At 40.0% G+C, this 11,640-nt stretch overlaps 1 protein-coding gene across 2 annotated transcripts in view; it reads right to left on the bottom strand.

The window, feature by feature from the left end:
- Window positions 1-281: 281 nt before the first annotated feature.
- Window positions 282-11,640, bottom strand: part of ALKBH8 (alkB homolog 8, tRNA methyltransferase) — a 50,374-nt gene continuing 39,015 nt past the window's right edge. For both annotated transcript variants that reach the window (XM_064441264.1, XM_064441266.1), the window contains 3 exons: window positions 11,125-11,390; window positions 1,990-2,139; window positions 282-986 (listed from right to left, as the gene is read on the bottom strand). In XM_064441264.1, coding sequence (XP_064297334.1) covers window positions 420-986; window positions 1,990-2,139; window positions 11,125-11,390 — 983 coding nt within the window. In that variant the 3' untranslated portion in view covers window positions 282-419. The remainder of the gene's footprint in view (window positions 987-1,989; window positions 2,140-11,124; window positions 11,391-11,640) is intronic.

Genomic DNA, 11,640 nt, shown 5'->3' with positions numbered 1-11,640 from the left:
ACAGCAAACAGCTTTACCCTTTCTGCCCAGAGCTCCATTCCAATTAGCTGTGGGCTGAAGGGAGGCCACTACTGCTACACCATCATAAACTGGTGTAAGAGAAGAAGGATCCAGGACCTTTGTCATTAAAAGCTCAACACTGGCCTTACTGATTTCCATGGCCAGTGTTTTCCCACTGAATCTTCTTTGCTGTAACTCACAAAAGTAAAATAAACGCTCTGCAGAGGTAGTATCTGAGTTTGGCAATTTTGTTGTTAATATATGCACACAGTGATAGTTACTGTTATTAACTAAATAAACGAGCTTTATTCTGCTATTTTAAAAGAGGTAATAGCCGCAACCTGCATTAAAAATAGCTTTCACACTGCAAAAAAACCAACCAAACAAAACACCACAGGTAGTGGAGGAAACACCACAGCCTACAACTTTTCTAGAACCACACACCAGTTTCCCTGATCATAATAACTCTTTTGAACCCTCACACAGTCCAGGGATCTGCATGCTGCTTCCAGCTCCCCTTCACAGAACACATGATAGTAACGGTGGAAAACAGGGCTGAGTTCTTGTGATTCCTTAGAGCCAGCTGGAAACACCACTGTATCAACACTTTCCCGTTTCTTTTTAGTGCCACCTTTCAGGTGCCAGGGAACCAGCAAATCCTGAGAGTGAAAGGAGGTTCGGTTAGTGTGAACAGGCAGTCTGGAGTCTGCGACTGGTTTTGCATCACAGCCTTCATCCTTCAAGTCATTAAGGAGTCGGTCAGAACATGCTGAGTTTTGTTTGTTGCTATCAGGCATTTGATCACTAAGCGGTCTCTGGGCCGAGCCAGTATTGATTTCCTCCTCGTCTTTACTACCATTCTTTTCCTTAAGGTATTTAGACTTCTGGTTTTTGTATTCTTGTTCCATTGCCCAGACATAAATGAGTGCCATTCCACCAGGTCTTAGAAGCCGAGCTAGTTCACGGATAGTAGCCAGTCTCCTCTCCTATAAAGGAAAAACAAAGTGCAAAGCTAGTACATAAACAGAAAGACAGGACAATGGAATGGCAGCAATTCCTCCTTACTGGCCCCTCCCCCAAAAAAGATACTATAAAAATCAGAGGAATTTTTCCCACTATTCATTTTCATTCCTAATATAGCCCATCACTATGTGCAAGCCAAGACATTTTCCTGAACACAATTCTCTGTCCATTTGAAAACAGCGCTGTGCTGACCAGGATTTCTTGGACATATCAGCCCAGCTGGAAATGACACACACCTCTTCAAGAAGGTTGTTCAATATCTAAAATCCCAGATTCAGATCTACCATACCTGAGGATACATACCCTAAGTTTTCAGCTGAAGCAATCAGATTTATAGCTTAAACACAGGTCCTCTGACCACCCGAACAAAGATCTGTCAGCCTCCTCCAAAACAGACTTCTTCCTACTTTTTATATTGCATTTGGAAACATTCCCTTAGGCCCCACCTCAGATTATGGCTCCATTGTCTAGGAGCTTGATAGAATCGCAGAGTTCCTGCCAGGAGAACCTTACACAGCCCAGAGATACAGCAGACTAGCAAGTACTTCCCTGTTGTTCTTTGCAGATGGACAATGAAGGCATAAAGAAAAAAAACCCTGAGATCTGCTGAATATCTGAGTCAATCTCTCTTGACTCCCAAAGCAGAGCCCCCTTCTTCAGTGTCATTAATTGTAAGCAGACAGAAATGAAACACAAACACCTAGATCAAAGTGCCAGGAGAAGCTACGGCATCTGACAAGCAGAGGCAGAATATGAAGAGAAAGTTTAAGAAACAGCAGCAGCACAACAGCTTAACTCTGCTCTGACAACTGTTTACACTAAGTGCAAACCTTCTGTTCCCCCCCTCCCGCCGGGTTCTATTCTCCCCTTTCGCTTCCATGAGCCCAAACTAGCAGTTTTTTCTCATATTAGTAGCTCTGCACAGCAATACAACAGTACAGTGTAGCACAGAGAGGGGTGACTTACCGCTGTTGAGAAATGGTGGATTACAGCAATAGAGATGCAGGCGTCACAAGAACCACTGCGGATTGGCACCGACAGAGCATCACAGACAAAAGCCTGGAAATTTTTTTCCCCACAAATATCCACCAGGTTTTTGCTGCGATCACAGCCAACCTATAACAGAAAGTGTACAGTAGTAGAGCCATCACAGTCTCCTACTGAGGTAACACATTTTATTTTAAAATAAAAATGAGAGCGAATGTGAGCAAATAGCCTTAAGTAAGAGGAATATATGGTTCCCAGGTATAGACAAAAAATGAAAAACAAAAAACAAACAAAACCACAAAAAAAAGGTGCTTACTTAAAACAAGATGGCAGACTGGATATCAGGCAGTTCATTATAGCACCCTGATTTTGAACCAGCTTAAGGCAGAACAGGTTTCAACCTAACTGTTCCTCAGACTGGCTATTAAGGTATCTTTAAACCAGTAAAATGAGAGATGACCTATCCTCAGTATTTTCTTTTCCTTTTGCCATTTGTTGCCTGAATTTTCAAGCAGCCAAATACTGAACTCATGAAAGCTGAATGTACAAGTGTAAACGACAAACTGGTGCCCTTGGTGGCATCACTGAAGTATTTTGCACAGCTTCACTAATCACCCAGGTTTCGTCATTTCAGCAAGTGCTCAGGTACAGTCCTCTTCAACCTCAGTATCACAAGCCACAAAAATTTAAGCGCAACATCATTTTCCAAGGTTCTGGACAGTCCAAATGAAGTGACCCCTAGGAACCATTTTAGAACACCTCATAAAAAGTTTCTTCCCCCACCTGGAACTTTGCCCAGTGTCCAGGTCAATGAAGGTAAGAAAAAGCATCTAAAAGAGGTTTTACACATGCTTGCATAAAAACAATAAATCCAAACTGATCAAGACCCTTCTAAAAGAACAGAGTGAGGCATGCATCACCCTCATTTCATGTCTGCCCCACACATTGAATACTCAAAGCAAAGCCCTGCTATCAAGTCGTATCTCATACTCAGCCTGCATGAGAATATTGAATTTATTTTGTTTTCAGTGATCAGCAACAAGTAGGTAGCAGAGAACAGATTCAGAATCCCAAATAATTACTGCTGACAGTGTTTATTGCATTTGACACAGAAAGAATACTTAACCATCCTTGATGCAAGAGTAGCAAACAACTTGCTCTAGTTAATCAACCCAGCAGAGACAACAGTACTGCTAAAGTTAAAAATCTCTTTTGCAATAAAGGAAAATCAAAGAAAATACATTTATTTGCCATCATAACTTTTCATTTTACCCGTTCAAATCATTTCAGCTTTCAGTCTACCATCACAGTTTTGCAGAAAACTAGGACTCTGTTCCAGTCATATGTCCTGAAAGCTTCCAGGTGAGCTGCTTGCTTAGTCAGATCCCTGACTTCTGATTCAAAGTAAATGAAACAGTTGTGAAAATGCCAACCTGACAACCCAAGATAATCCTCCACAAAACTAGTGCTATGAATAGGTACATATTGTCCTGCCAATTAGCTCTAAACAGACCTGAAGAGATCAGGCCTAGCGTTACTTTCTTCCCATTTATTCCTTGGCCTCATCTCCACATTTACTGAAGCACTGAGTGAACACTGTTATTTATGAATAAAAAAAGGAAACTCTTGTTTTCTCGAGAGTAAACATAAATCCCCATCATTTCACAATGGAAGCCGACTGAAGTGTCTTTAAATTACTCTCATCGTGGAATGGATTTAGCTGACAACCTGCATGTTAGAGATTCCACGCCTCATTACTGGGGCCTTCAACTATTTTTGCAATTAAGACATTAGCATGTGGTATTTAATAAAACTCAAAGAATGAAATTCACTGCTGGCAGAAGGAAGGGGGAAGAATACTTGCAGCTTCCACTGACAACAAGCTTTCCCAGAAAGAATTGTTTTGGCCTTGCATGGCTATAGTAAAAACGGGCTGGATAATGGAACTCAATCCTCCCCTCCCAAAATGACCTTGAAAAGGACACATTATATGTTGATGAAATCCACTGAACTGAGAATGAGAACAAAGGCATGACTGCCAGAATGTGAAGTCCTCATTTGCATCTAAATTATGTCAAATAATTATGAAGTCACGCTTACTTGTATTGCCATACTTTTTAAAGTGAATCTCCATCCAAAGCAAAAAGATTCTGTTTTGCAATGAAAACTGAGACCTTGAACCGGATCACTTTGAATGCACAGCTGCTCTAAAACAGGTATGTTAGGCTACAACTTTCAGTTGTCTTAAATGTAAACATTGTAATAAGTGCTACATATATATGCGTAAATGCTGAACACAGGGAGTCGCTACAGATATGCCTGGTGCTGGAGCTAAGCAAATTTAGCATCCTTACTAGAATTATCTCTACAAGATATTTTAGAAGAATTACAATCACCACATTCCTGCATTTGCTACTTTACAGGAAATATGCATTCATTAAAAAACAAAATACATTTGTTTCAGTCTCTTAGAAAACAATAAGCTAGCAAAAGGCAGCTAGCTTCCGTGGTGCAATGCCAGCTTACAGGAGAAAATGAGCCTATCTGTGATTTTTATGAGCAAAGAAAACATTTACCGCAAGGGGCAGAGACCCCAAACTCAACTTTTCCCAATTCTTTTACTAACTTATTTTTACATTCTGAAGCATGAGGAAGCTTTGATGCAATGAAGCTTCATTTATAGGAAACGGTTCAAAGGAATGCTTTAATTTAGAACAGGTTTATTTTTCTCTCTCTATTAAAGATGTAATCAAAACATTTAAAAAAATTTCAAAATACCTGGAATGCTTTAATTTTTGCCAGTTTATATCTCTAATTCTGATGCTTAGCACATGATACTGTCTTTGCTGACAGCTCTTCTAGAAGAGTGGAGAAAGGCAGACAAATTGCTATTAATTCAGCATCCAAAACCAAGAGAATCTAGTACATGTCTGGGTGAGACACGTTGTATACATTTTTAAGATTTCCTAATTTCTTACTATCTGGGATTCTTCTCAATCATTTCTTATAGGTATTTTCCCAGTTTTCCAAAGCAAATTCCTTGCTCAAACCTCCCGATTTCTCATATACATCTCAAATAGCATGGCTGACTATTCAGCTGAATCCACCTCTTAGAAAGTTGCTCCACACCTTTTAGTATTTCCCCAAAGGAGGTCGGCTTCTCAGGTTTCTCAGACTTTATTCCAGGCAGCCATTCATTTCCGCAGCCATTCCACATCCCTGCCTTTTCAGCAGGTACCTCCACCCCTCTCTTCACTGCTTTTTGTGATGTGGACAATGGCTCACAGGAGCGCCAGAGTAGCCACTGATACCTATGTACTGCGCCTCAGAGTTCACTTAATTTTTAACAGGACTTCAGGCACTGATTTTCATTGTATCTGAATAAACACTAACTGCATCCAACTCTTGTTTTAAGCCAGGAAATCTGTGTTAGTATGGGGGCCTCTAACTCCACAACTAGAACCCCAAACACAAAACTTATGAAAGAGGCAAAAGCACATTGTCATTCTTGCTTACAGCACCCTCTCTTTAGGGTGCAATGGGTAATGCAAACTTTTAGACTAACTGAAGTATCAAAAAAGACTAAGATGAAAGAGGATAAGGGAAGGGAGAAACAAATTTAACAGCTGTGATTTGTCTGAGTTTGCAGCAGCTCTGGAGCAGCTTCCTGGGAATGGGATAACACAGGCAGATATCCCATCCCACTCCTTTGCATTCCCAGGCACCTCCACCGTTTCAGCCAGGAGTAGCTAAACTAAGTTTTATAAAATCCATTTAATGCAGTGGTTTAGAATAGATCATTCGCGGGCAAAAGACACTGAATAAATAGCTTGCTTTGTAATGGTGCTGCAAATCTGCAAGAGATAAATCCTCTTGCAAACTTAACTAAAGATAGGTAAAGACAGGTCAATGTTGCTCACCATTATATATTTTCTTTCTATGTTATCTCATTATAACTAACACTGCTTGGTAGAATTAGTTCATTTAAGTATGTGGAAACCTGATTGATTTGGCACATTAGAAACTGATGAAGAAAACGACATTTAATTCTGAAAACCAGCCACCAAATGGAATTATGTGACTCCCTGGAGAAACACCTCAGCTATAACTGATAGCATGAGAGCCTCAAGGAACAAAATTACATTCCAGCAAATACACACATACATAGGAAAAGAGACACCAGCACAGCCACAGCAAGACAAGTCTCCCTGCTCTGGTTGGTCTGAATCAGGCCTTTAGCATTCCTTTCACGTAGTGTTTTGGTTTTCCATTGCGTACAGTCAGGGTGTCTGTGGAAACAAAGTGCTACGTCTAAAATGTGAAGTTCATTTCTCAATGACAAAGCATCAGAATCAGCATTCACTCTTGTTTTGTGTTGCTGTTGCCCAATTCCCTCTCAGCTCTTCTCACCCCCTATCTCCCATCATTTTAATCATTCCTACTTATTGAGTGAAAAGGGCAGGAAAGGTTTCTCTGCCTCACCCTCCCATCACTAAAATACAGTGAACTGGCTCCAAATACACTTCTACAAGTTACTTTTGTCCTTACTGCTTTTACCCACTACTAAGTCCTTCAGACAGGAATCTGTTCCTAACCAACATGGACCCAGTGTAACTAAAACCCACCTACCATTATACAATGATACCACAGTAAATCTTCACCCTCTCTCTTCCCCACACCCTGGCAAAAATCAAACTTTTACACAGTTCCAGCAGATCCTCGTTTGGGACTGTAATGCAGAACACAGAGATGCACATCTCGAAGCAAAATGCTGTCTGTCTCACAAAGTCACGCAAAATACAAGCAACATTACCGATTACCTTTGAATGACAAGCACTACAGAAATAGGAACGTCTCCGTAAGAGCAAAAGCATTTGGGCTCCTACATTGCCATAATTTTTCTTCCTACTATCAGTATTCTGGCAAGGAGAGTAATTTCTTTACATATAAAGGAAAAATATCTACCCAATGGCATTTTTCAGTTGTTGGTTACTGGACTTCCCACCAGTTTAAGTTCAATTAAAACTGTACACCACAAAATTGAAAGGCTTCAGTGTGTTTCACTCACACCCTAGCTCTGCGAGGATGCTGAACATTCCTGTGGGGATCTGGGAGACAGAGCTACAGCTAATACAAATTGATAAGATACATTGCAATAGTATCAACTGGCTCTGGAATGAAACCCTTGTGGTGATGGGGGAATGGGTAAGGCTGAAACATAGCACTCTGTAAAAATAAAAGCCCTGCTTACAGGTATGAATATTAAGCTTGAAAGCACTTAAATATAAATTGTTAAAATAAGTCCCCCAAAAAAGGCTGGGTGGGGAGGGGATTGTGGAAGAAAATAAAGAAAAACCCAAGCAAAAAAAAAAAAGGCAAAAAACCACCGCACACCTAAAACCACTTCTCTCTTTTGCATTCATTCGAACAATAAAAAAGCTGGGCAAGACAGAAAATGTAATCTGAAATTTTATTAAATTCAATCTTTCTCCAGTCTTTGTCTTAACTACATCAGATTTGGATTCCATCTCTCGCTCAAACATTCTTAATCTGAATTTGTTTGTCATGAAATTGCTGCTCTCTCACTGTGTCAGAATAATGCAGCCATTACAGCACTGTCATTTTCATTGAGTGTAGCTGGACTCGTGCATTTCATTGTCACACAACCATAATGAAGTAGATAAGGCTATATGTAATCATCCAAAGAAACTGAAGTAAATAAAATAGCACAGGCTACAGTTGAGACATTTTCAGACAGTGCCTGAAGATTAAAACCATCAACAGAGCTACCTTAGCTTTGATCTCTCATTAGTGCTGCTACTTAAAGCACATCTAAAAATGTACGGTAACCTTTACAGCACATCACTTCAGAAAGTGTTTTCCTCAGGTTTTCAGTATTTCTGAGTCAAAACACACCAAGCTACATGGCTGTACTGACAGTACTCTGCTCAATCCTTAAATAACTCCTAATTTCACAGCATTGCTTTACTGCTTCTTTCCCAACAGTACTAGGCTAAGAGCTCCAGTGCACTGTCCATAAAAACTTACTGAGAGACACAGCAACTGCTGTGAAGGAAAGGCTGCAGCAATTTATTAAGTTTCTGCCTGGATTTTATGCCCCCAAGTCAAAAGGAGTAAATGAGGGAGGAAAGGAAACTTATGCCCTGCATCTAGAGGGCACTCTCCTTATCCCAATAATATACCTGACACACAAAGCATATTCTTTAACCCTTCGCCCTTGGATCCATGGCCAACCTGAGGTAAATGGAAGTAACCCAATATGAGAAACAGCCTTGTATAATCAGATCTTTCTGTTGAGTCCAAATAAGAACCCAGAAGGACAACAAAAAGTGGACTGCTCCTTTCTCCCTCAGATAAAAGGAATGGTTGAACAGGCTGATTCATCCAACACAGTCACCATACCAAGGAGATGGGCTACCGGTAATAATACTGATACATCCCTTACACTTGCTCTACAGTACTTCCTGTAGAACAGTACTGCAAGGGAATAGAGGTAAAAACCCCATTAAGGAATATACGAGTACTGACTTCCCATTAAGGGATACACAAGTACTGATTTCCCACAAATCAGAATCCATAAAATAAAGAACTGACCTCAGTCACTCCCACAGTCACAAAAATAGCGAGTATTTAAAGTAGTACCTTGCTTCAAATAATAGCCATTACCAGTTGCTTTAGAGGAAGATGTACAAAAAGTCATCAGGACAGTTAGCCCTCTAAAAAGCTGACCATAAGAAAAATGTCTTGCTAAGTCCTGTCTGCTGGCACTTTCCTTCAGGTCCAAGAAGGGTTTGTATGAACTACAAACTAACTGACCTTATGTCTCTTAGAAGAATTTAACCCAATCGCTCACTATGACTGCTCCTCAACGCTTGGCTTTCTGGCATTTTGTGACAGGAAGGTCCATCCAATAAATGGCACCAAATGTGCCCGAAGTATTTTGTCTCCTCAGCAGAAAACATATTGCTGAAGTTTAACATGCTCTCAAACCATCATGTCCCCTTGGATCATCTCACTGTCCTCGCTAGCAGCAACTACTCATATCCGTGCTAGGTGATCTAAGTGACACGCACTGATAACCCTTCATCAGTACTACTGAATGACATCCAGCAGTCCTACCTTCCTTTCCTTCATCTCCAAACCAGTGCAACACCACAGCATTCCTCTCACCTACGATAATTTAGTTCTCTTAGTCTTTTTGAGATACCTTGTAAAAAGTTGGTGGTTTTTTTAATATTTTAAAAAATATTTTTTTTCTTTAGTTTTAATTAAACAAAAAAAAAGAAAACAAACCACCACCGTATACACCAGTTTTTCTTTAACCACAATTTGGCTGACATATAAAAATAAATACAGTAGAAAGAAGGAGTCACATCCATCCTCCTGAGACTCTGTGCTAGCTTGCAGATGAAAATAAGCAAAGACAAAGTCTAGAGTTTAGCTCCAACCAAGAAGAACTAGTTGTCACCAGTAGAAAATAAAACGTCAAGGGAAACCAGCTGCATGAAGCAATTCGCAGATTCTGTTTTTCAACTGTCTCAACTGTTTCATTAAAAGCTTCCTCCCTTTCACTGTCATTTTTCACATTTTGTGTTTCTCCTGCAGGCAACATATGAAATGAGGTAATGCCTGAAGTAACAGGAGAGGGACTGGCTTTCATTTGACTGCCAGTAGATAGGTGAGATAGGTGATCTTTCTTTCCCTTCGTTGGTTAACTGTGGGCTAGAGAAAACAGGCTGGTGCTGGCAATTTCTCAACATGGCATCCTGCAGAGTTTTTGCCTTAGAAGCCTTCCACAACCCTACAGAACGGCAATTTACCAAATTCATTCTAGGACCCAGTGACCTGCACGGTACCCTCAAACTTTTCTCCTCTCTGGTTACGTTTGCTGACTTTTCCTACAGGAGTCAGGAGTGAAAGACTGAAATATACTGATCATTAATAATTATTTTCAGGCTACTGCAGTCAGGCATAAACATGCCTACTTATAAATCATTTGATTTTGTTCTAGCTTATAAGAACAGTAATGGTAATAAATCCATTACAAATACAGACAAGGCTGTAAATAACAACTTATGTTTTATAGCTGAATATAAATAGCAGGACAGAAACTCCTGAAACAGACAAACAATTCTGACTTTCATTATTAATAATTAATGTTTTGCCTTACATAGAAGTTTTCAAGTCTGATGGATTTCAAAGTGTTTCACAGTACAAACACATGAAAGAATCAGACAATTCTGGAACAGGGGAGAGCAGATAGCATAATGCACACCTCTCAGAGATTTCTTTTGAGTAAAAACAACTGGAAGTTTCACCCTTGCAAACAAGTCTTTGAAATATTTGAAAAAAAAAACCAACAACAAAAAAAACAACAAAACCACCTAACTCTTGGTTCATGTTTGTATGGGCTTCATGTCTCCCTGGTAGGAAGAGGAAGCAGTAAAACTGGCCTAAGTACAGAGTGTGAGATAGGGAAGGTGATGAAAACACCAGCAAGAATGATGTCAGAACCATCTAAAAGTAAAGAGAAGGGAGTGAGAGACCAGAAACCTGTGCTGAAGTTGAGACTCCCCCATGAATTTTATGTTGGCATATTTACTGGGCCTATGCACAGAGCCAGAGGTGAGACAGCCAAACATGACATCATTCACAAATGAGCCATGCCACCAGGCCAAAAGGGAAGTGAAAAGAATATGAAGATTTCAGGGACATTGCATCCCCCAGCCAAGTGAAAAACTTGTTGGAAGCATTCAATCTGCCCAACTATTTTCCCTTTTACTAAGCTTATGCAACAAAAAAAAAGGCTAAAGTATCCATTACAATTTTTCAAGCCACTGCACCCAGTACTTGGGTTTTTTTATTAATATATTTTGACTTGCAAAGCAAAAGTGGCTTTGAAAAAAGAAAAGGGTAATAACGCACATAGCGAATGGATGTACAAACCTAACACAATTGGTAATTGATCTTGGATCAGGAAATAGCTTTCTGTTCTTGGCACTCTTCCCACAGCTGAAGCTCCAACATGCTACAACTGCCTGATGGAATAAACACTAGTACCAGTGAAAACAAATTACAGTAGCTACTACTTACCATGTACAAATCCTCGTTAATGCCTAGATATTTCCCATTACCACAACCAACATCAGCCACTATTGACCCTTTTGGTAGTGACCTGAGAAACTCCACAATTCGGGGCCATGGGCTATGCCTGGTACTGCTGAAATGTGTGGCAATTTCTTCATACACCTTGTGTACATATTCCTGCTCCAGCACTGAGGCCTCCATCTCATTGTGGGGAAATGAAGGTTGTACCTGTCTTTGCTGTCCTTTCTGGCTGTCACAGACAGATGGGTAAACTAGATACAGCAACAGATACACAAAGAATAAGATTTTTTTAAAAGTCATTCCTTGTTGGTTACACTTATTTAGCAAAATAAAATTAAAAGTGAAATATTAAAATGCAAAAAATGCTTCATCCCTCCTTTACCTTTTAAAAACTTAAATGAAGGTCAAACTGCAGAAGTGTTTGATGACCTTAAAACAAGCAACCTGCCCACATGTACCAGAGACTGCTTGCAGTGATCACTCACCCTGCTATGTTAACGA

This window comes from Phalacrocorax carbo, chromosome 1, assembly GCF_963921805.1.
Source record: "Phalacrocorax carbo chromosome 1, bPhaCar2.1, whole genome shotgun sequence".
Lineage (NCBI taxonomy): Eukaryota > Metazoa > Chordata > Aves > Suliformes > Phalacrocoracidae > Phalacrocorax > Phalacrocorax carbo.
This window is presented reverse-complemented; position numbering and strand designations above follow the sequence as displayed.